We start from the raw sequence: 24,298 nt of genomic DNA, 5'->3' as shown, positions 1-24,298 counted from the left end.
CCAAATCCAAATCCCTGTGTCAATCATCACCATATAGTGATATGTTCATGAACTTTCTTGGTACTCTCCCGGTACAAGTTTTACTCCATTGGTACATCTCGTAAATCCATTATCGATATCACCAATGACCCACAAGCCCAAACACATATGAATATGTATAAAACATGGGCCGTTTGGGAAAGCAGAATATAACCAAACATTGGGTAGACGTTAATGAAAACGGAGCAAAAGAGAACATCAAACAAGCAATTTTTTTTGAGCCACCATATGGAAATCTACAAACTCACAAGCGTTGTGAAAGTATATTTATTTTTCAAAAAATAGCTATATAAATTAAATAATATAGTAAACTCCAGTTATTCTAAGAAGTCTACTATAAATATAAGTGTTGAGGTAACGCTGCTATAAATTGTAAGAAGTGTTGAGGCAACATTGTTAATGTAACAGTTCAATCTTTCTATAATAAGTACTCTATATAATAATGGTCGAAAGTGATCCTAGTAGCACCTATCATGTTCCATATGGGAAAACCATATGGGGAAAACCTTTATCAAGTTAAGTGTATAACTCCACTCAAATAGCACACTGTTGGACCATATTCAAATATTTTGGGTCAAGCCCATCTGTGCAAAGTAACCATTTTATTCACATGTATAGTAAACTATACCATACCAGAAATACTTTTTCAAGTCGCGAATACTTCATAAAAAATATTCATCTACTAACTAAAAAAAGGTAAGAAGAAGTGGCGGTAGCACAGGTTATATGAACCACATGCTTATTTCACTTTTATTCACAACTCAGGTCATCTCAAACGCACACAAAAAAAGTCATAAAAACACTAGGAGATCATAGCAACATAGAAATGTTAAATTTTTCCTATTTCATAAACAGATCAGACCTTGGATGTTGCTTCGGGCTCGCTTGTTACCTTTTGAGATTCAAATTTATCAATAGCTACTTGAAGCTCATCTGAACCTCCAACAGCTCTCATGGTGTAGAAATAGACCCCAAATACAAACCCGGTTAAACCACCAGCAACCACTAGATTCTTAGTCTTTGGTGCTAGGCTCCCAAATCCAGCCATTTCAATCGGTTAAACTGTCACTTTTGTAGTAATCTTAACCTACATTGAAGACCACAGGACCAGTATTATCAAACAATTATCAAATAATTTATTTTATTAAAATATCAAGTGGATTGCTATGGTACTAATATAGTGTTTTAATCGTATTTAATACGAGTACAATACAATATGTTATGTTTTATCCAGAATAGAAGCAGACCGGAGCCAACATTTGATAGATCTTAATCCAGAATTATCGCTTCATTTGATCAAGAACTAAAATGGTGAGAAACAGAGAAACCAATTAACGTGTTAAGCCCACTCCTCTAAACGTCTATTAAAGACTACTATTCAAAGTATCTACTGTTCATGGACTCATACTTTCCTTATAAACACGAGCACGTGGTCTGGCCCACCCATCCCCGGAGCAAAAGAATTACCCATCTTGTCCCAGATCTATATTGAGTGATTACCCAACATGTACATTTTGTCGCTACTCTATTAAATCATTTTCAATATGCAAAATAGGGGGAAAAATGATAAATTGTTACAGCATGCGCCGAGTTATACGGCATGACGAATAATGATGACGCGATTGTTGGTCCTTTCTAGGGTTGCTTAAAACCGAATTAATCGAAAATTCAGATACTAGATTTCAATATCCGAAACTTTAAGATATCCGATTTTATCTGAATTATAAAAAAAAAAAAAAAAAATGAAGACAAGAAAACTGACTATTTAAATTTAAATAAGATTTGACTTTTAGGCAATTGAGTAGTTATATCTGCAATTTGAAATCGAACAAAATTTAGAGATAAAATTAATAGAAAATCTTCACTCGTAGAATAGAAGAATCAAGCAAACATCACCAAAATCAGCAATACGAAATCAAACAAAAAACCAAAAACAGGGCTTAAGCTAAAAGACTTCAACCTCAGCGGTTGCTTTAAATCAACTAAACGAGGTTTGTATTTCAGATATCGTATATACAAACTATTATAAATACAAACAATTAATATCCTAATCCAAAAAAGCACTATCTGAATTTCGGAAAATCTATTTTTTCTTAAAGATTTAGATTATTGAAGATCTCTAACCCAATCAAAGAGAGATGAATATGCAACCACAAATTGAGGATGATGAAATGAAAATAAACGGGATCAAGGAGTTAGGGATCGATCCACAAAAACAGTTGCAAGAGAAAATGCATCAGATAAGGAAGAGAAAATTCTTCCTAAGCATTTTAGAGAAGATCAAAATTGTACTCAAAAGTCGAAAATTACATATGTTTATACACTCACTTGCAAGGTAAATTGCATTTAAAAAGTTTGATGGACTTGTGAGACAAATTCAAACACACTGTCTAACAAGCCATGCCTCATGACTCACAAACTCGGTTTAAGCAGGCTACCGAAAACCTATTAATTTCCCTAGCATAAGCAGATAATCAAGTTTCATCCTTTTTCTTTAACAGCAATACGGGATCAACCCAGGGGGACTTAACCACCCACGCGTTCATCTCCCCAGTTGCATAACCCGCCCCCCAACTGCTGCTCAGGAGGAAACCCGGCCCAATCCGAGGGCATGGGCTGTAAAACTCCCCCTCCCCCACTGCAACGCGATGTGCGGAAGGCACCCTTGGGTGGAATTCAAGGGTAAAGGGCAACCTTGTGTGCAATGGTGCACCCACGGGAGTCGAACTCCTGACCTCACTACCACATGAGCTACAACACATACAACACAAGGTATAATCAAGATTCATCCTACACACAGTAACAGATTATATGCGATTTACAATCAATTTCAAAAAGCGAACAAAACACAGACGCAAGCAGAAACTTAACCAATTCCTTAGTAATAAAATTAAATCATCTTATTCGTAAAGCTATTAAGGAAGGAAGACCATTATGACGTCATGTCGTCATACAACCGAGATAGGCTTTGATATCTTACCTGATACTCCGTAATAACGACTCATAAACTAAATCATCAAAAGATAATATAATACTCCTAGTAATATAATATTAATTTTGAAATTCGCAGAGAAGAATATAAAATGAAATAATTAGAGTGGATTTAGCTACCACGTAACATATAAAGTTAACATTTTCAAGTATAAAATAGGTAAGAACCCTAAAGGGAGAAACAAACACCTGACGTGAAGGACGAACAGCAGCGATCTAGCGAAAAATGAAAGATACAGATGTACTGACTTGGAAGGTTAAAAATTTGTGTGCCCTAAATCCCCCTTTTATTCCCCTTTTATTAATTATTATTAATTAATTAATATTAATAATTAATTAATAAATAATTATAACATCATTTAACTTAAAAATATTAAGTTTTTTATTATAAGTTCAACGAAATTAAAAGAAAACATGACTGATAAGTAGTACATTTTTTTAAAGAAAACTTTCCAGTTATAACTGAGCGGAATGAAAAGGAGATTGTTATCTATAAACGAGGTAAAACGATAGCTCGTGTTGCTATGGTAAATTATTCTCATTTTTTCAATAACTTATATTTACAATATACATGAATAAGATTAAGACTGATATAAAACTTAATAGTTGTCATTACTTCCTTTATTTTAATATTTTCGATAAGATTTGTTGATTAAGATATGAGATAATTGAATAAAAAATAACATAACATTTACTTAAATAAAAACTTTTTGTTGTGAAGTTTTATAAATTCTTTAGAAACAAATTCTACAAAGTAAAAAAGAAATATAAATTATTTTAAAAAGAAAAGAAAAATGAGAAGTGAAAAAAATAATAATAATAATAAAAATAATACTCTTTGTTGACGCCATCATTAATCTTCAACGTGTGTAATTCGTTACTCCATCCAGTTCTTACTTTAAATCGTTGATCGTTTATCTTAATTAAAATAATTAAATAATCGATAAATAATATGACACTTGAAAAAGGTAATGTTTATTTTGTGTCTAAAAATTATATTCGTTTCATTATAAGTACTTTGTTTTTAGTTTTGAAAAGGCTTTCTATATTGAATTTTGGCATTAAATATTTTATTTATGTCATATAAAATTTGATTATAGCTGCATAATTAAAAATGAGTTTTAAATGTGTTTTTGTTTATAAAATTTTATCAAGTATTACACAATGAAAAAAACTCAAAGTTGAAAAATCAAAGCGTTCAAAAATTAAAATATGCCATTTTTTTATCTTGAAACAAAAAAATAAATGAAAAAGATAATAATTACAATTAAAATACCAATAATAATATTAATAATTAATAATTAATTATAACAATAATTATTTACATTAACATATTAACTATCAGACAAAAGTTATGAATAGTATCAGGGGTATTTTCGTCTTTTCACCTTTTTTCCCTTCCTTTTTTCCATTCTTTCTTTCAAGGAGCACCACAAAAGCCCCCACACTTTGTTCAAAAATAAAAATCGACCCCAACACAGGGGGTTAAAGAGTCAAATCAAAATTTTCATAAAATATCTTAAATAAACTCAACTCAAATATTCAACAGGTCATATCTTCTCGCTCGCAACGAGTTAAATTTTTCCGACACCATCCTTAAACTCGAAATAATTTTATGAACACAATGTCACTAACTATACGCAAAACGGGCACCTTTAAAAAAACACTAAATATTTAGGGTACTATTCATATATGTTGATTTTTCACTCGCAGGCTCCGTAACTAAACACAATAAAATACATTAAAAATCGAACCCCTGGCGCGAAGTGAGGGTTCGAAAACTAGTATTAACTAATAGACAAATCTTATGAATAGTTCCCGGGGCATTTTCGACTTTCCACCTTTTTTTATTTTTTATTTTAACTAAATTTCATTTTACCAACAAAGGCCCCCACACTTTTTTGAAAAATTCAAATCGATTCCTCAAACAGGGGGGTAGAGTGTCAAATAACCATTTTCATAAAAAAATCTTAAATAAACTCCACCCAAATATTCAACGGGTCATATCTTCTCGCTCGCAACGAGTAAATTTTTCCGACACCATCGTTAAACTCGAAATAATTTTAGGAACACAATGTCACTAGTTATACGCAAAACGGACGCTTTTTAAAAAAAGCTAAATATTTGGGGTACTTTTCATACACGTTGATTTTGCGTTAAATTTTTAAAAGTCGATAATTCCATAGCGAAACGCGGAGATGCACATATATTGTTAATTTAAAATAACATTTAAATCTCTCACGAGTTATACCTTTTAGTTCGACTCGAGTTGCGCGTCAACGACATCATCGTTAGCCACAAAATAATTTTACCAAACGCAATAAAATACATTAAAAATCGAACACCCGGCGCGAAGCGAGGGTTCAATAACTAGTTTATACTATATTATTATTATTATTATTATTATTATTATTATTATTATTATTATGTATCAAACTACAATTATACCTTAATCTTAAGTAATAATTACTTGATTTATATATATGTTTAGTTAAAGTGTGAAAGTGGGCTCGATGTCTAGGAGTATCTAGGTGATTCTAGTTTATTGATTTGTAGCGCTTTGCGTTGGTGTGTCAGACAGCGTGATTCAATTGTTGTTGGTGTTTATGGATCTCGACAGTTTTGAAAGAAATTTGTTAAATGAAGTTAGGCGTGTGAATGATTTTGTTTTGATTTGTGCAAATATACGGAGTCTCTTTGATTTATTACAAGGTTGCTAGTGAATGAGGTTTGGTTCACTTGCTTGTTGTATTAATGTGTAATATATTAATATTAATGCAATAGTTTGTCGTTTGTTGATTGGATTTGTTTTATTCATGTTTGTGTAATTTGATTGGTATGTATGATGTATGATAATACACTAGTGTTTTGTCAATTAAATTATTGAATTGACTCGAATAAATTCTTGAATCTTCTCAAATAAATCGTTAAAATTCCATCACTCATTAACTTGTATCACCTTATTTAAAGATCATTAGATCTATAATTTTTAATTTATGTCTTTCAAGAAAATGTTAATAATGGAATAAAAAAAATAAAAACAATGTGTGTTAATTAATTTTTTAATTTTCTTTTTTATCTTTCTTATTTTATGTGTATACACACACGATGCTTTCTAATCTAACAAATAAAACATATACACCATCCAACAAACAACTCTTCACCGCCCTTACCGACGGCCGGTTTTCCCGTCACCGCCTTCAACCGCCTTCTTCTCCGGTGAATCGAACTAAAATACGCACGCCGTATAAATTTAAATCGAATTTCTACGATTTACACCTGAAAAGCTTCAATCCAATTCAATTCAATTTCGTTATCTTCATCACCAATTCAATTTCTTACAAATCCAGGCACGCTTCATTTTCATCATCCGATCAGATTTTTAAAGGTACTACATTGTCAATCTACATGTGATATTTAATTCCGTAATTAGCTTATGAATTTAGTTGCGTCGCGTATTTTAATTCGACTTATGTTGCATAAAAACGAATTTGAATCATATGTTTAGGGCACATAAAAGCGAAGTTATGCAATTCACAGATAATACCGGATTCAGTTACTTGTTTTTTAGAAACTAACACGCGCGAAGGTTTTATTATTATTATTATCATATATGATTAAAATCACGATAAGAAAAACTACGGTTCAATTTTTATTTTTATTTTTGCAAAATTAATTGTGGTCTTGTTCATTATCAATAGTAACTTTGGTTAGTATACTCTTTTTTTTTTTTAACGGCGATTTTTTTGATATCAGTAGATCATTTATTTCAACGTCCCTCATCATTTGCACGTATCACACACGTTCAGCTGGAAACCCGAACCCGATCGATGGTTAGCCGGGAACACATCCATTCGGGATTGTTCCTGGGTAGAGGTCCGTGAACGAATCCGCTAAAATCTCCCTATAGGATCAATATATACCACCATTATTGGTGTTCAATTGTTTTAAAGAAAATCATGTCATCCATAAGGATCAAACCCATGACCTCTCCCTATCCCATGACACAAAGTAAAAATCATGTCATCCATAAGGATCGAACCCATGACCTCTCTCTCTATCCCATGACACAGTAAAAATCATGTCATCCGTATTAAGGTAATGAGTATAATTGAGCAAATTTCCATATATCCTTTTTTTAAGATAATCACCAATCGTGATCCAGCATTACTAGTACATTACTATTCTTATTCGAAAATGGGGTACCTAAAATGGAAGCATGAGTGTTCTATATATAGCAGTGTGAATACAAATTTCTAAGTGGATCTATGTAGGTGTGAGTGAAGTTGGTTAATGCAACAGTGTTCATCTTATGGTATGTATATTTCTTCTTTTGATTCTAGATAGTAATAGTAATAGGCTCGGGTTTATATTTTTTGGGGAAAAACAATCAATAGACGGTGCTAGTTTGAATGAAGTATTAAGAAATGGTCAGCCCTGCAGTACGAACATATGGACTCGAGAGTGTACTTTCTTCCTTCATATATTTTCATGTTTAATTCGTATTTAGAATAGGCTCATTTCGGATATATCATTAGAATATATATTATGGCTTCTGTTTATTTTGTTTCTGATAGTGCTATGTACCTTTTGTGAGTACATGTCCTTTTTGACCTTGAAATCCACCCAAGGTCGCCTTTCGCACGTTGCGGGGGCAGCGGGGAGGGGGTTTTATTGTCCATGCCCCGGATTGGTCCGGGTTTTCTCCAGGGCAGCAGTTGGGGGTGGGTTATGCAACTGTAGGAGATGATCCTGTGGGTAATTCCAAATTGCTGTTAAAAAAAAAATTTAATAAAATAAAAATTTACAAAGACTAGAGTCCACTCATGCTCAGGAAATGTGTGTTAATGTCATTTGTGTAGTACGCTTCTATGAGTGATATCTGATAACGTCTGTTTTTACAGTTACTTCTTGTTGCTATCTATTGCAATGTATTCGTTGAAGTCATATTCAAAGACAGTGGGCCAGTTGATCACATGCAAAAATGGTGGCAGACGGCTAATGAGACGTTTACAGAACGTTCCTGAACTTGAAAATTGTGTCCAGAGTCGATATTTTAGGACCATTGGAAACATTGAAACATTGCCGTTATCCAGTATGATGGTTGCTTACCCTCATAAGGAAGCCCGCTTCTCGCAATATATGCCCTCTTATACATATACACAAAGGAGGAGATTTCTTGGTTGTGGTGATGGGGACGAAGGAAGTAATGTTTTGTCCAAAGTTCACGAGGAAAAGCGTATTATGGGGTAATACTTATCTTTCCTTATTCTTATCTCTCTATTTTTTTCTCTTTTTCAAGTATCATTACTATTTACTAGTGTGCTAATATCAAAGTAAATAGGACATGGCTGCATTTAAATTTTCCTGTCGAATTTAAATTTATTTGGTAATCGAACATAGTGGTAATCAGCTTTTTTTCCAAGCATCCAACTTTCTTTTGACTGTATAAAATCGCCTACGTTTCGATTTGATTCAACGTAACCAGATTCTAAGAAATCCAGTTTACATTAATCTGATCCCTTAAGCTGTAAAGTTGATTAGTTGGCGGCAGACGTGTTGATAACTTTTGATCGTGTTGGTTTACGTGGCACTGACAAACGTTTAGTTAAGCTAATAGCCTTTAGAAGAAATGGTTTTTTTTTCAGCCAAAAAGAGATGGTTGTGATCTATATAGAATTGGAGCAAAGTTGTATACCTTTTTTATGCATTCATTCCTATTTCTTATATCAAATATCTCATGTAAACTTTCTTTAGCGTTTAATTTCTTTCTGAACTTAGATGGGGTACTCACTTTGGCTCAGGTATTCCCCAGAGCAGTTATTTGCAGTAGTTGCTGCTGTTGACATGTATCAAGATTTTCTTCCCTGGTGTCAACGATCGGATATTATTCAACGTCATTCAGATTCGGCTTTTGATGCCGAATTGGAGATTGGTTTTAAATTTCTTGTTGAAAGTTATGTATCTCACGTGCAAATGGTAAAACCAAAGCTGATAAAGGTGAGGCTTTCTTATTTTTTCTTAAACTATAAATTTTTTAAAAGTGGAACGTGTGTTTTACTAGTCTGACAAGTAGTCAAGCTTAAATAAATACGAAATTCTAATGTAGATTATAAATCGGAAGTTTATTTTTACACTGTGAAGACATCTTTTTTCTAATAAGAAGATCGATGAATTTGTCTCTGCTTTGTTTAAATTTCAGACAACCTCATCACAAAGCAGCCTTTTTGATCATTTAATAAACATTTGGGAGTTTCATCCGGGACCCGTTCCAGGAACATGTGACCTTCATTTCTTTGTGGATTTCAAGTTCCAGTCACCCTTATACTCACAGGTAATCGTCATTTTGCAAACCTTGGAAAGATGCTACAAAGGTTTAATATTTTGACGAATTCTTTAGCATATAGGTGCCATTTTTGCTCTTTCGTTTTACGTTTATTGGACTCCTTTTTGTTTCTCCTTTTTGAATAACAGCTATGTAGACCATAGAGGTGGCAAAGTTGACCCATTTTACTTGTGAGTGGGTCGATTTGGGATGTTTCATCTCTAACCAGTCAAACGAGAAATTTAATTCAAAAGTAGCTCAAAAGGAAATGGGTCAAATGGGCTTATAGGGTCACAAACCTAATAAGTATCGAAAAATATGGTTTGGGCGTTCACTAGATATGGCAAATTTTGACCTGGAGCAAATGATCATATTCTTGGCCACAAGTCCGCTACCAACCTGCCCATAAGGGCGGAGCTTTCTTAGGGCAGGAGGGGGCCCTCGCCCCTCCAAAAGTTTGAGTAGCTAGCGGAGCTTTGTAGCCCTCTGAGTTACGGACGTTTAGGCTTTTGAATCAACTAAAACGGAGTCCGTATGGAGGAGATATGACCAAAACAGTGAAGGCTCGCAAAATTTGTGCGTTGCCACCGTTTTGGTTACATCTCCTTCAAACAGACTCCAATTTAGTTGATTTAGAAGCTCAAACGCTCGTAACTCAAAGGACTACAAATTTCATTTTGATTGTTACCTGAAATTAAGAGTTATAAGAGTCATTGGTCCTAGAGAGGCCATTTTCTCTCGGAGATATCACCAACATACTCAAAATTAATATTCTTCACTAAAATCGGTTGGTATTTCGATATAATATGTCATGTTCGGCCCCTCCAAAACAACTGCTCAAGCTCCCACTGCTGCCCATTTTCCCATACTTAAATTCACTTGAAATAGGCTAAAATTGTCTTTATTTCACTGATCTAATTATTTAGGATCTTTATTAAGGATGGTAGTGTTGAGTGTTAGCTTATAAGTGGGTTGATTTAGGTTATTTTTTACTTAAAATGGGTCAAATGGTTACATAAAAGAAGGTATGTTACTAAGAACATGTCTAAATGCTAATTGGTTATATGAGTCAAACAGGTTGAAAGCTGTCCAAAAGTGTATTGTTAATGTCTAAAATCTCCTTTGTTATATCATTATCATCCAAAAAATTAGTTTATTACCATCTGACAAGATATTTATATAAAAGGTTGCCCAATTTGACCCAAACCGTGCTGATCTGCTACCCACCCCGCCCGGCTTGCCCATGTTGCCACCTGCTACCTTCAATAATTGTTAACTTCACCTTTAGCCGTTGTCATTCTTGATATTTCTGTCTCACTTCAGATATAAGGAAACAATATGTATATATGGTCTAGAACCAAGTATGGATATGAACGAAGATGTATGGGTATTGTAGTTACCAAGGAGTATTTTCAAGTCTTTACTTAATGTTCTTATATGTGCACATCATATATTTAAAAATACGATAACTTAGCTTATGGTTGTGATGTACAGATGGCATCCATGTTCTTTAAGGAAGTGGTCTCTCGGCTAGTTGGTTCGTTCAATGATCGTTGCCGTTTGATATATGGGCCAGGGGTCCCAGTTCACGAATTAAATATTGAACGAAGGGCGTGAAACTGTAACTGGTAATCATATTGCATTACCTACTACATGTTACACTAATTAGCGAGCACTTATAACTAGTTTCTGGATATGCCAAGACATTCACAGTCGAGCAATTCTTTTATTCTCTAAAAAATCCTAAAAGTAGCAAAATGGGTGGGTCATTAATTGTTTAAAAGCGGTACTTCTTTAGTACAGGCTCGGTTATCAGTGTGTCAAGTATTATGGAAATTACTATTTTATCTTATACGTACTCTCTAAAGATTTTAATTTAAATTTTCTGATAAAGGATTTAGGAGGTTAACACCCTGGGTTGACTTTTGAGCCGTCAGACTTGTCAAATTTGACTTTGTTGACATTGCAGGCCAAAATGTTTGGAGTATGGATCCCGAATCTAGATCTTGTATACTAGATATTTTGTGCTATTGGTGAACGACTATCTGATTCTTTTGGTATTTTACAAAGCCATTGATTGATTCAAGATCCGAGGTTCGAGGGGATTTTTAGGGTTAAAACATTTTCCAATTTCTGTTTCACGTTTGACTTTTTCCTGAAAAGTCATAGCTGTAGTTTGTAAAACACTGAAATGAATTAGGTCTTCTGACCTTTTAGAAATTGTTCACACTTTGCTTACTATGCACATCTTTACACCTTGTATTTGGTTTTTCAGAACTTGCAAGACACAAACTTAGTAGCTGTTTTTTTGCTGTGAAAAAAACGAAGAATTTTATAAACAGACCCGATAAGCGTTGAAATTTGAAAACAAAACCTAACTAAAACAACTCATGCTATCTACATGCAAGCGGAGCCTACAAACACAACAATGAACGAAACAAAGCAAACAACAAAAGCAGCCGAGGAACCTAATAACTGAACCAAAACAATACCACGTTGAATCAAAATCCAACCTATCAAACGACATCCAATTTAGAAACAGAGGAACCTAAAATCACAAACTTAGTAATTGGTAATGGACCTGGACTTCCGTATTTGGGTCATTTTGCACATTTTATCACAACTTCATGAGTCAGATTTGACACGTAAATTATCAACGATGACAACGAAGCTTAGACAAAATATATGTAAAATTTGACATGTAAATTATAAACGATCACTTGTAGATAACAACAATCATCTAAGTACTACTTGGCATACAAACACAAGAGGGCTGTACAATACTTAATCTATAAATTTGGTTAATCTATTACAACCTGGCATACCTAAAACTATCATGTAAAATGTATCACTGAATCTAATTAGTAAAAACCAAAACTTACTCTCTTTAAACCGCCAAAGAAGTAACAACCCTTATGTTGAAAATGCAAACAAATCATGTACATGATACAACAAACGGTAACACTTATGAACTTTCCTTTTTGTGGAAAATCGAAATTGATTTCAACTTCCCTGTCCCTTTCCATTTTGTTGTTCCTGTCCCTTTCCATGTCCCCATCCCCGTCCATTTCTCTTTTCCTGTCCCTTTCTCCGTCCCTTTCCCTATCTCTGTCTCTGTCCCTTTCCCTGTCTCTGTCCCTTTCTCTGTCCCTTTTCCCGTCCCTATCCCTTTCCATGTCCCCATCCCTATCCCCGTCCATTTCTCTTTTCCCGTCCCTTTCCCTGTCTCTGTCCCTTTCTCCGTCCCTTTCCCTATCTCTGTCTCTTTCCCTGTCTCTGTCTCTATCCCTTTTCCCGTCTCTGTACCTTTCTCTGTCTCTTTTCCCGTCCCTGTCCCTTTCTCTGTCCCTTTCCCCGTCCCTTTCCCTACCGTCATTAACGAAAACTTTGGCAAATTTATCCTCCTTCTAAAGAAACCTTTACCATCTTGTGACGAATCACCTTCGGGCTCACTACTTTTCGTACTAGACTCATTATTAACCGATGGGCCCGCGTTATGTGACGGTGAATCACGGTTCACCTTTTCACTCGCTTTTCGGCTCAATGCATGAAACAACCCTCCACGGCTCTCACTTTTTTGGTTCGGGTCATTTTCACCTTTTCGTTTCTTAAGCTCTTCTTCAATATTCAACGTACATTCTTTAGCCATTTCTGCTTTTTCTAACGCAACATTCAAAGCTTCTTTTCTCGAAGCTAATTCCGAATTAAGTTGCGTTAATTTATTCAAATTTTGCATTTCCGAATCTTTAGCTTCATCGATTTTAGCCATTGCGTCAGCCACTCGTTTATCAGCCACTTCTTGAGCTTCGTGGGCCTGTTTACTTAACTCATAATACTCCTCTAACGATATCGTGACCCCACCTTTCGGGTCTCCTTTTTTCGACCCACGTGCTGACTCACTCTCATGAAGTGCGTTAATCGCTCCTAGTGCCAACTTTTCTTTAGCCCGTGCAGCGTCTATCTCCTTTTGAATTTCAGCGAGTCGACTTGACACCGAACCGGCCCCACTTTTCGCTTGTTCAGCTGCTTCTTTCGCTTTCGATAGCACTAAACCAGCTCCTTCAGCTAACGATTTAGCGTTTTCGGTTTCTTCAGTTACTTTCTGTAATCGTTTCGGGAGTTCAACGAGCTTTTCTCGAGCTTCCTTTTCTTTCTTTTTTATATTTTCGAGATCTAATCTTGACCGTTTGAGATCGGATTCAAGATTCACAACGGCCCCTGCTCCTAACCCTTTCTGTTTCCTGATATTCGTTAAAACTTGTTTTTCGCTCTCGAGCTTTGCTGTTAGCGATTTTTCAGCCGTTTTCAAACACATGATCTCTTCGTTTGTTCGTTTGATGTTATTATTCACTTCTTCGAGATTCTTTTTCGCAATAGCAATACCCGATTGAATATCTTTTCGCGTAAATTTATCATCGTCTTCTTCGGGCATTTTCCCTTGCATATAAATCGCTAATTCGTCTTTTAGCTTTTGAAGTTCGGTCGAAGCGGTTTCAAGTTTCGACTTCATATCTTTTGCTTTGACAATTTGTTCTTTAAGTTTTTCGAATTCCTCTTCAGTTCGTTTTAGTTCTTGATCCCAATACAACTCTTCTTGATCGGTTTCACTACCTTCTTGAAATCGATGTTCTTCGGCTTCTAAATGCAAAGCATGAGTTGACTCGATTGACTCTTTCGTTGTTATGAGTTGAATAGTCAAATTTTCGACTTCGCTTTCGATTTCTTTAGCTGTTGATACAGCTTCTAGAGCTTTTTGTTGGGCCGAATCTCGTTCGGCTGCTAGAATAGCGTAATCTTTACGTGTTTCTTCGAGTTCGTTTTTTGCGGATACGAGTTCTTCAGCTGCTGCCAGGTGTCGAGCTTTGGCTACTTCAAGTTGTGTTTTGGCGGCTACACTTGATTCGTCCGTGATTCCTTGTTCCATTTCTTGAATTCGTAATTGAGCGAGTTCGGAATCTTGTTTTGCTTGACGTTCTTCGGTTTGTGCTCTCTCGAGGTTTATTTTTAGTTCTCGGATGAGTCTTTTCGTGGTGTCGAGATCCCGTAAAACTTGGTCTTTTTCTTGTTCGGCTGCTTCGGATTTTTGTTTGTAAATCGGGATTTCGTCTTGTGCTCTTTCGAGCTCTTGATCGATGAACCTGCGCCGCTACACGAACCAACCAGACAAACATGTAAACAACAAACATCACAAATGGGTCGAACCTTGAAACGGGTCAAAAGTCACCCAAATATATTCAACTCAAGCTCATATTATAGTTTATATCATCATATTTAATTACTTAGTTATGTTGAAACTTAACAAAATGAATAAAAAAGTGTTAACAAGGAGACTTCGACCCAACCCATTTTGACCCCTATTGTGTTGCCAAACAATTACCCAACCAATCCACCTTACCACGTTTAACATATACTAGTGTAATTTTTTTGATTCCTTCTCATTGGATTTGTACAATTACTCGTTTCTTTCATTGCTACAGATTTTTTTGGGCACCCTAATTTATGAAAAAAGTAGATAACAACAGTCTTAAAAGCTGTCGTAAGAAGATTCTATTGTATAAAAAGGTTGTACTTCATGGTTAAAGTAAAATTATGTCGGAAACATACCTCATTTGTCTGAGCTTTATGAGCTTTCCAATCAACAATCGCTCCGAACTTAGAAACGGCTTCTTTAACCGATTCAAACGGTGCAGCTGTATCAATGTGAACATTCGACTCGTCCTGTTTATTTGAACCATCTTTATTATTTACATTTGGAGAAACGTCAACACTTTTTTGGCGTCCTGAAGACGCTTCTGGACTTAAGAATATTGTATCCTCACTACCAACATCAGGAGAAGATTGATAACCGTGGTTTATTTCGGGCGTTGAAATACTATTTGTATTCTTCCCCTGAAATTTATCTTCATCCATTCCAGAAAGATCATACAAATATATTTATAGTCAGCTGAGTATCTGAAATAATAGTCATTGATCAGATAAACATTTCATTTCATTGAGTACTACAAAAGATCTTATTAAATATAAGACATATTTTGGATCAAGTAAACATGGTGAAAATACTTTGATATGGCCTAATTATCGAATAATGTTTGATTTCTTCGGGCTACTCGAGTATTCAAATGTATGCAGCCTAACCGAGTAATATGATCACCGTTTCTAACCTTTTTCTTGGTCACCCCAAGATATGCTGCTAATGGGGGTTAACATGAAACCTAATGCTAGGATATTAAGACCACAAATCCACAATTACTGGACTATCTTGGATGATTTTTATATGAATAAATAAATTAATACAATAAAACCCACATCCTACCATATAACAACAAACTTAAATTCTACCACACATAATATGTATAATAATCAAACAACTTGTTGGCTAATGTTTTAACAAAGATAATTCCCTAAAAATTAACAATTTGAAGATTAAACATAAAAATCATACCAGCAGATTTCCGCAGTCAAATCCAGAAAGGTTATTACAAAATCCTTCTGGATTTTGGCCCAAAAACTCAAATAAATCAACCAAAGCAACAATTTTACATCCAAATCCTCTGAAAACAAAATAAGATTCTAATCAAAAATCAAATACGCAATAATTTATTGAAAGAGCAAAAAAAAAAAACAATTTTATCATATGTACCTTTTTCTTGGATGAACAAAAAAACAAAAAAAACTCAATAGATTCTGAAAATGATTCAAATGATATCACTTCCTAAATTTTGAAGATGAAAAAATAAATTTGTGTGACTTTGTTTACCACAACAGAATGTAATCTGAAAGGCACAGGTGTTTGTTCATTTTCTGTTAATTTTTTTGATCTATATGATATATGATTTATCTGTATCTATATTTTTTGATGATTTGGTGATTTTTATTTTGAGGGTGAGAAGTTTGTAGCTGCCATTGTTTCACATCTTCTGTAACTAAATATAGATCTATTCACCCCCATGCAGTTTTTACACGTGCTCATTTTGTTGTACGGAGTATTATGTTACGTACTCTAATAATAATTTCCTAGCTTTCTCTTATTTAAAATTATATAACCAAAGTTACGCGTAACCACGCGTCTCATATCACTCGTTTCCATTGCTGTACAATGCTTTACAAGTTCCAAAACACCAAGATGGTTTCGAATATTTTATATCACACTACTAGAAAAATGACAATTTGGCACGACTCTTTTTCGGACGACTGGATGTCGTCTGGAATAATACACTAAACGACAAAAATGCCATCTTTTTTGGGCAGCTTTTCTGAAAAGTTTGACCATATTTTCCCGAACAACCATATGTTGTACCGAAAAATGGTTCTCATTTTTTATTTCATAACGTGGAAAAAATTTGGCTCCAACAACTGAAAAAACTGGCGTGAAACTGTCGTCCAGGATGTTTTGGCTCCAAAAGGTAATTATTTAGGCGTGCATTTTACCGGACGACATGTCGTCTGGAAAAGATGACACTGCAGTTTTTTTTTGTTTATTTAAACACAATTATTAACATTTTTTTTTCACCTCAACCTCACTATATCATCTTTACATTGTATTCGAAATGGAGGTATATATACTGTGTGTGTGATGAAGTTGTTCTCCAAACGTCTTGCAGACCGGAATCCTGGACGTCGTAACTAAGGTTGTTCTAACTATCCGGGAAAAAAACAACTTTCGTCCGGAAAAACTTTCTGGAACGAAAGTTTGGGGACGACAAGTCGTCCGGAAAGAGTATACGAGACATCATGTCGTCCCCAATTAATCAAAAATGTCGTCCCTAAATAGTGATTTTCTAGTAGTGCACTACATATAATTGTGTTGTAGAATCCTGTTCATTTATCGTTTTATAGTATGAGGCTATGAGCCATTAAGATTTGTCACTATGTTAGGGTATGAGACCCATTTGAAGTTTGATCATTAACTTGTCACTCACGCTCAAAAATTATCAAATGGCCTGGAAAGAATAACCACTACTAGGGGATATAGATGAAGTCTCGCTTAGTAAAGAAAGTTGTAGATTCGTAAAAAAGGTAGCATACTTGAGAAAGAAGGGATGTACACTTTTCTTTCAACCCAACTATACTATTCATAGTTGTGGGTCATTGTATAGAATAACATTATAATCGAAGTTACTCGTTAACCGCACGTCCATATGGCTGCTGACTCGTTTCCATTAATGTACAATGCCTTACGAGTTCCAAAAACCGAGATGGTTTCGAATGTTTTATACCATTGCACGAGGTTTCAAAATACGTGAGACGGGGGCGAGACGGTCGGGTCCTAAAAAGGTCGAGACGTTCGAGACGGGGTCGAGACGGACGTTGACCAAAGTTGACTTTTAAATATATAAGTATATAAATGTATATGTGCGTACATATTTTAAAGCCAAAAACTTTAATTGGCTAATTTGTACCCATAATCGTTATCACCGTTAATATATACAGAAAATTCAAACTAAAATACAACAAATTTTACCGATTTTACCGACTTTCTGACTTTTTCGAATTTTGGGAGACTTTGATCTGATTTTTTCAACTTTTACCCGAATTTTGACGGTTGACTGTCATAGACGGTTTTCTTCGAGACGGAACGGGCTAGTCACCAAACCGTCGCAACGAGCGTCGCAACGGCTCGAGACGGGGTGTTTTGCTATAGTGCCACTGCATATAATTGTAGGATGCTATATATTTTTATGATTTATCGTTTTTTAGTACGAGCCATTGAGATTATTCACTATTTTATGGTATGAGACCGATTTGAATTTTGATCATAAATTTGTCAGCTTGTGCTCAGAAACTATGCATGCTGTTAAGTACTGGTTATGGTCATGTAGATTCTTAAATAGTTTGTTAAAACCCTTATTTGTTCCATTTTTGCTATAATTTGTTTTGATTAAGATGCCAAAGGAGCAAAATTAATAAGTGTTTGATATTGCTACGAGAGAAAAGTGCTTTAGGACTGAAATTCAATGTAAGAAGAAGGCGTAATGAAAATTTTTACCTTACATTACAAATAACAGATTACAATTCAAATAAACGAATTTGGATACTGATGAATGTAAAGGTGTTTAGTATACTTGTTTTCTTGAGTACCGAATACATTCTTCCGGTCTCAGGTTAATTCTATGCAACACATTCCGGCAGGACAGCGATAGATACATTGAGACATCTCTACATCTCTTAGCGTACGTATGCAACACATTCTCATCACTCCCCATCCTGCCTCAGGTGGAAGTTTCCAGAAGTTTCGCTATTTACAACCCTCCTGGAAATGTACACCCAGATGGAATGATAGAGTTAGTTGTTTGATATGCTTGAATGTTAGAGGTGGCAAAACTAACCAATTGGGCAAGTTGGGTAACAGGTCTTAATGGGTTGTTATCAAAATGGGTTGGTTTTAAGTGTGGGTCAAAAAGTGTCAACCCACCAAGAATAGACTCGTGTTTTATACAAATATATGATATGATGATGGTTTAGTCAGAAATATTTAGAAATTTTCAAAAAAATAAGAACCTTAATGCTTCTCAACCTCCTCGTGTACTGATTTGGGTGTCTTATCGACCTCCTCGTGCATGAAGCTTGGTGGCTTATGGACCTCACCGTCCACGGACTTGGGTTTGGGTGGCTTATCGTGCACGGATTTGGGTGGCTTATCAACCTCCTCGTGCACAGATTTGGGTGACTTGTCGACTTCGCGCACAGAGTTGGGTGGCTTATCGACCTCGTCATGCACGGACTTGGGTGGCTCGGACTTGGGTGGCTTATCAACGTCCTCGTGCACGGATTTGGGTGGCTCATCGACTTGCTCGTGCACGTAGTTGGGTGGCTTATCGACCTCGTTATGCTCAGATTCTGATGGCTTCTTAACCGCCTCGTTCAGGGATTTGGGTGGGAATATTCCATCGACAGTAGCATGAAGGGAACTATATGATTTTGTGTCATTACAACGATTTACAACCACCTCACCCTATCAAAAATCAAAAGGAAAATTAGGATTACTCGTTCATGACAACCAAAAAAAAAAAAATAATTATCTTCTAAAAAGTAAATATTTATAGAGTACCTTAGGGTTGATGATGAATATTTTGTCCTTTGATATGCCAACCTTGAGGTAGCTGAATTCATCTGTGTCTCTATTTCCAAAACCCGCATAAAATGGGTTCCACTCGGGCGGGAAACATGCCCTGATTTCCTGGAAAGCGTAAAACCGCGTGAGAAATACATCTTACAAGTTTCGCTTATGGTGTAAACTATAGACGAATGACCGGGACCCAGCATTGTGCAATTAAGTTGTAAAGTGTAAAAAGTAATTTATTAGAAACCAACCGCCAAACAAGCAATCTTGAATTCGTGAGGAGCTCTTCTGATAACTGCATAAGAATACGAGCGAGACTAAACTATAAATAGATACAGAAGAATAAAAACAATTATGATCCGACTTTTTGAAGTCAAACAGAAGTCAAAGAGCAACTTGTTTGACCCTCAATAGTGATTTTTTTTTAGATGAGTTAACGTTTTCGTGTAAAGATAATACTAAAGACTTTACCTTCCCGAAAAAGTGATGGAAATAGTCCATCAGGCGAAATAACAACAGGTCCTTCGGGTAAAGTCTTCCCATCCTACAACACGATTTAGTAAAAGTCAAACAGAGAGGTAATTTGACTTAAAAGGGATACGATTAGCAAAATATCTGGCTTTAAGGGATGATATCAGAGATTTAATCTCTTCAAACTACCTGCGTAAGGTTGATTAAGAACTGGCGAGTGATATCGGCTTGAGAAATTGATCGAGCACTAAGAAACAGAATTTCATATCCGTTGTCCTGTGACACAAAAGAAGACAACGAAACCATGATTCTATGTAAGTTATGAGTCCTCGTATCAAATAAAGATCATATAATTTAACTAAACGAATAGTTTACTCAAGTATTTGAATGTCAATCAAATGTTGAAAATATTCTGATCAATTTTAAACCAAGGTAATCAAAAGGATCATCAAAGCACTACAGATATATAGCGATGATTAATATGGCCATTTAGGTAATATTAAGTTGAAATAGTTCAAAAGAACAATAATGCAAGACATCCAAAGAATCTATATTTGCTAGATCGCGATTTCAACCCGTTTCATAAACAACGGGTTGATTCAGGTTATATATTTAATCTCTAGCAGGTCAAACTGGTCAAACAGGTAGCCCTATTTCAGTCGCTACATATTTAAATTTTTAGAGCTTTGTACATAACGTGTTTCGGGCCAATCTGCCTCATCACAAAAGCTTACCTGGCTTGATTCCCACGGCCTTAACGCCCCCCGTCCATTTTGACACTTATCGAGAAATGGTTATATATTTTAAAAAGGACATGTTTGTGTAACAAACCTTGATAGCCGAAAAAAGATGTGTTACGCCAATATGGGTCCAGTCTTTTCCAACCAAAGGCATGAATTGTCCTAGAACATCAGACCTGTAGAACACAATCACGATAAAAGATATGAACCTAATATTTGCACCAAATCTACATATTTAGGTTAAGTGCACCAACACGTATCTGACTGTAGTTGGTTTTTTGTTGTGTGTATCTAACTGTAACGACTTATATTGTGTATCAACCTTTTAACTATTTATATTATATGTATTTGACTTCTAATTTATCGTAAACTGGTGATGTGGTGCCAGTTTGATGACGTGTCGTATGATGTGGCAACTTAATTGGTTACTAGTCAGCAAAATTACCGCTTACCTGATGGAATTTGGATACATACAATAGCAAAAACTGAAGATTTGATACATACCATAAATGTCAAAAAATCTCACACAATACAAATCAGACTATAGTTGAACAAATCTCGGTGCGCTTAACCTTTACAATTTCTCAATAAAGTACCAAAAAAAACTCTTCTCATCCTAAATACAATAAAAAACAAGTAAATGTATATGTTGCTTTAGTCAAATAGAATAAAATCTTACTTGGTAATCGTTCCATCAACATCCGAGATCACGATGTGCGTATCCCATCTCCACAAGAAAATTCTCGCATTAACCTGAATAGCACCTGCATAATGTTAGCAACATAAAATGCACAAGTGTGGCTAATGGTCTAAATCGTTTGATATTTGTACAGGTCACAAGAAGTAGGATTGCGTTGACCCATAACTCAAACAAAATTATATATTAAAAACTATATTATTTCTTAAACTACTAAATTTTTTTAGAATAATATGACTTACAAGGTTTTATGCAATAAAAATACCCTTTAGGCAACATTAGACTGTTTGACACTAACCTGAACGGACCCATTAACAAGTAAATGGTTCAAAATTACCATCTTTAAACTCAAATATAAACAAAAGAAAACTACAAACCTGTTGATTTCCAAGAACTGCTGTTGAAAACTTAAAAGTTACTGTGTTTTTTCCCTCTGTAAGATTCAAAGACACTAGTTGTTCGTGCGTTGGAGTAAGTTCTTTAATCGACTTAATTGACTTCGTTATAGGATCCTTCTCTGCATCCACTTCTGACCCGATATTCATATCAGACTCCTTTTTACACACCTGTTCTTTATGAGACGCTTTTTTACTTTTCGATTTTGTAAATGGCCACCAGCCTCTACCACTGTGTTCACCAACGTTTGATACGTCACCTGAAATATATGTTCCAAGACACATCAGCAGTTTCATTAGAAATGGCAGGACAAATGGGTTGGGTAATGGGTCAAACTCGTCAACGAAACGGGTCGGGTCGGGCCAACACTATTTGGTCCATTGCAGTTGCATTTTAGAAGTAATTTCTTTTTTTAAAAAGAAGAACACTCCATTTGACACGTTATAAATAAAAAAAAAAACCTAAATTGACACTTATTTTAAAAAGAGTGTTGATTACAGGGAATGATTAATTACCATTCTTTGATGTCATATTTGCTAATTTATCACCTTCTCTTATGATTCTTGAAGTATCTTTTCTGAGCATATCCCATCTCGAAAATGTTCGTTTCGGATCAACGGTGTAATATGAAGAATCATCCAAATGAGACCAAATATTCGGTAAAGACTTGGACCGAGGTACCTCTTCTTCTTCATCTTCATCTTCAATAAGCTTATAACTCTTAACGATATCGGCATCACTTGGAAACTTCTTGATATTTCCCTTAACCCCTTCCATATAATCTTTAACAATCTCATGATCAAATGTACATGGATCCAAACCCGACCCGTAGTTTGGACTAGTTGACCCATGGTTGACTTTGACTTGTGGGTTTTTATCATCAAGCTCACTAAACATGACACGTTCTTCCACAACAACTTTTGGTTCTTCCTTGGTCAAAATAGAATCATCATCTTCAAGTTGACCATTTGACTTTAAACCCAATTTTGCTTCATTTGAACCTGTTGAACTCGCGTTTTCTTGTGGAATACATGAAACTTCTGTCACACGTTCTTCGACTACTTTAACAGGTTCTTCACTTTTTTCTGATCCAATTTTTAAACCCTCTTCATTTAAATTATTATTATTTTCCATCATACCACCATATGTTTCGTAAATTGCTACATTACCATCACTATCGACATTTGCAACAGTCACTGTATCAACATCTTTCAAGTTATGTACAAAGTGTTCTTCATGCAAAACCAAACTCGCCTCCATTTTTTCACTCTTTTTACATTCCTTAAGATGTTTATTATTATTATTATTATTATTATTATTATTATTATTATTATTATTATTATTATTATTATTATTATTATTATTATTATTATTATTATTATTATTATTATTATTATTATTATTATTATCATCATTTGAATTTTCATTATCATTATTATTTGTTTTATTATCAAGATTAGTAGACCAATTCTTTTCCAAAAGATCGGCTGCAATCTCAGCCGACTTTCGATCTACATTCGAATTACCATCTTCATTCAATGAGGTATTACTACCATCAATAGTATCAACGTTCAATGTTTTTCTATCAAGAACAAACCCTAAAGTCCTAGAAAAAGAATTACCATTGTTGGTATCCATGAGCGAACTACATTTTCCAAAATTATACTCCGAACTTTTCGACTCTGAATCATCGACATCGTCCCTAACAAAATAAGCTTCCCCTTTCGGATTCAAATACATATGAAAATCGGCTTCAACACCATTAACGTTTATGTCAACAACTTTCTCTTTCGCTTTCAAAAAGCCTTGAAACTTGCCAAATCTAACATACCAAGGGGATGACTTTAAACTACCATCTTGTTGTTGAACCACAACAATATCTATGGCCCCACCAAACGGATGAAACGGGCCGGAAACCGTAGAAACCCCCCTAGTTATATAACTACTTAACCTACCTACAGCATACATCTTTGCCTAAATTATCAAGTCTTGAGGTTCACAACACTTAAACACTTCACACCAGTTGCATATAATAAGCCCTAATCAATGGTTGCGAATCAAATACATCAAAATTCCAATACCCAATTACAGATACAAGCAGATAACCTGTTCGAAGAAGGAACTTAAAGGTGCTAATGAATTACATCAAAATTCAACACACCCAGTTGATTGCCTATTTGCATTACATAAATATGACGCCAATTCTAAGAAAAAAAATCAAAAAATCAAAAAAGTTTGCAAATTTAGATGCATGCATGTAACCCGTTCGACGAAAAACCTCAATGGGAACAAAAATTAACGAATTGAATTCGTATATACCTTTTGGAGATATGATAATTACGGATTCTATATATATATTGATTGAGATGTATAATCATAAAAATATGAACTTGTGATCGATTAAAGAAACAATTTCAAGAAATTGACATACCCCCAAATCCCCTGTTTTTTTTTTTTTTTTTTTTTCGGAGAGAATGAAAATAGGCGCAGAAGGGGATGAATGGGCTAAAATTCTGACCTGGAAAGAAAACAGAGAATTGAAGGATTCACGGTTGTTATTTTGGTTGGAAAATTAATAA

At 35.0% G+C, this 24,298-nt stretch overlaps 4 protein-coding genes across 6 annotated transcripts; 1 reads left to right on the top strand and 3 right to left on the bottom strand.

Annotated features, from left to right (window-relative positions):
• Nucleotides 1–624: 624 nt before the first annotated feature.
• On the bottom strand, nucleotides 625–3,340 carry LOC139893977 (uncharacterized). Of its 2 annotated transcripts, none has more exons than XM_071877178.1 (2): nucleotides 3,220–3,340; nucleotides 625–1,126 (listed from the first exon to the last, which is right to left on the bottom strand). In XM_071877178.1, exon 2 carries the CDS (start codon nucleotides 1,085–1,087, stop codon nucleotides 896–898), a length of 192 nt encoding a protein of 63 aa, XP_071733279.1. In that variant the 5' UTR covers nucleotides 1,088–1,126; nucleotides 3,220–3,340; the 3' UTR covers nucleotides 625–895. The 2 variants fall into 2 exon arrangements, with proteins under 2 accessions (XP_071733279.1, XP_071733280.1); XM_071877179.1 differs by lacking the exon at nucleotides 3,220–3,340 and adding an exon at nucleotides 1,287–1,548.
• Nucleotides 3,341–6,163: 2,823 nt separating this feature from the next.
• LOC139893976 (uncharacterized) lies at nucleotides 6,164–11,604 on the top strand. 2 transcript variants are annotated; one of them, XM_071877176.1, is made up of 6 exons: nucleotides 6,164–6,418; nucleotides 7,935–8,279; nucleotides 8,835–9,030; nucleotides 9,233–9,364; nucleotides 10,850–10,983; nucleotides 11,325–11,604. In XM_071877176.1, exons 2-5 carry the CDS (start codon nucleotides 7,960–7,962, stop codon nucleotides 10,970–10,972), a joined length of 771 nt encoding a protein of 256 aa, XP_071733277.1. In that variant the 5' UTR covers nucleotides 6,164–6,418; nucleotides 7,935–7,959; the 3' UTR covers nucleotides 10,973–10,983; nucleotides 11,325–11,604. The 2 variants fall into 2 exon arrangements, with proteins under 2 accessions (XP_071733277.1, XP_071733278.1); XM_071877177.1 differs by lacking the exon at nucleotides 6,164–6,418 and adding an exon at nucleotides 7,326–7,345.
• Nucleotides 11,605–12,320: 716 nt separating this feature from the next.
• LOC139890292 (protein WEAK CHLOROPLAST MOVEMENT UNDER BLUE LIGHT 1-like) lies at nucleotides 12,321–15,265 on the bottom strand. The gene is made up of 2 exons (XM_071873184.1): nucleotides 14,960–15,265; nucleotides 12,321–14,501 (listed from the first exon to the last, which is right to left on the bottom strand). Exons 1-2 carry the CDS (start codon nucleotides 15,263–15,265, stop codon nucleotides 12,321–12,323), a joined length of 2,487 nt encoding a protein of 828 aa, XP_071729285.1.
• Nucleotides 15,266–18,854: 3,589 nt separating this feature from the next.
• LOC139890291 (phosphatidate phosphatase PAH2-like) lies at nucleotides 18,855–23,687 on the bottom strand. Its single transcript, XM_071873183.1, has 10 exons — nucleotides 23,147–23,687; nucleotides 22,235–22,915; nucleotides 21,701–21,978; nucleotides 21,306–21,379; nucleotides 20,718–20,802; nucleotides 20,076–20,162; nucleotides 19,887–19,959; nucleotides 19,667–19,710; nucleotides 19,404–19,532; nucleotides 18,855–19,307 (listed from the first exon to the last, which is right to left on the bottom strand). The coding sequence occupies exons 1-10, from the start codon at nucleotides 23,685–23,687 to the stop codon at nucleotides 18,855–18,857; spliced, it is 2,445 nt and encodes an 814-aa protein (XP_071729284.1).
• Between the last annotated feature and the right edge of the window lie 611 nt (nucleotides 23,688–24,298).

Source organism: Rutidosis leptorrhynchoides, chromosome 2, assembly GCF_046630445.1.
Source record: "Rutidosis leptorrhynchoides isolate AG116_Rl617_1_P2 chromosome 2, CSIRO_AGI_Rlap_v1, whole genome shotgun sequence".
Lineage (NCBI taxonomy): Eukaryota > Viridiplantae > Streptophyta > Magnoliopsida > Asterales > Asteraceae > Rutidosis > Rutidosis leptorrhynchoides.
The sequence above is the reverse complement of the archived record's forward strand: the minus strand, read 5'-3'. Positions and strand labels throughout refer to the sequence as shown.

Coding starts and splice junctions, on each gene's coding strand:
- LOC139893977 (XM_071877178.1), bottom strand. CDS start 1,087: ATGGCTGGATTTGGGAGCCTAGCACCAAAGACTAAGAATCTAGTGGTT.
- LOC139893976 (XM_071877176.1), top strand. CDS start 7,960: ATGTATTCGTTGAAGTCATATTCAAAGACAGTGGGCCAGTTGATCACA. Junction 9,031..9,232: donor TAAAACCAAAGCTGATAAAG/GTGAGGCTTTCT, acceptor TTTAAATTTCAG/ACAACCTCATCACAAAGCAG. Junction 9,365..10,849: donor AGTCACCCTTATACTCACAG/GTAATCGTCATT, acceptor TGTGATGTACAG/ATGGCATCCATGTTCTTTAA.
- LOC139890292 (XM_071873184.1), bottom strand. CDS start 15,265: ATGGATGAAGATAAATTTCAGGGGAAGAATACAAATAGTATTTCAACG. Junction 14,502..14,959: donor ATAAAGCTCAGACAAATGAG/GTATGTTTCCGA, acceptor TGGTTCGTGTAG/CGGCGCAGGTTCATCGATCA.
- LOC139890291 (XM_071873183.1), bottom strand. CDS start 23,687: ATGTATGCTGTAGGTAGGTTAAGTAGTTATATAACTAGGGGGGTTTCT. Junction 19,711..19,886: donor TCCATCACTTTTTCGGGAAG/GTAAAGTCTTTA, acceptor ATTCTTATGCAG/TTATCAGAAGAGCTCCTCAC. Junction 19,533..19,666: donor TCAAGATTGCTTGTTTGGCG/GTTGGTTTCTAA, acceptor TACGCTTTCCAG/GAAATCAGGGCATGTTTCCC.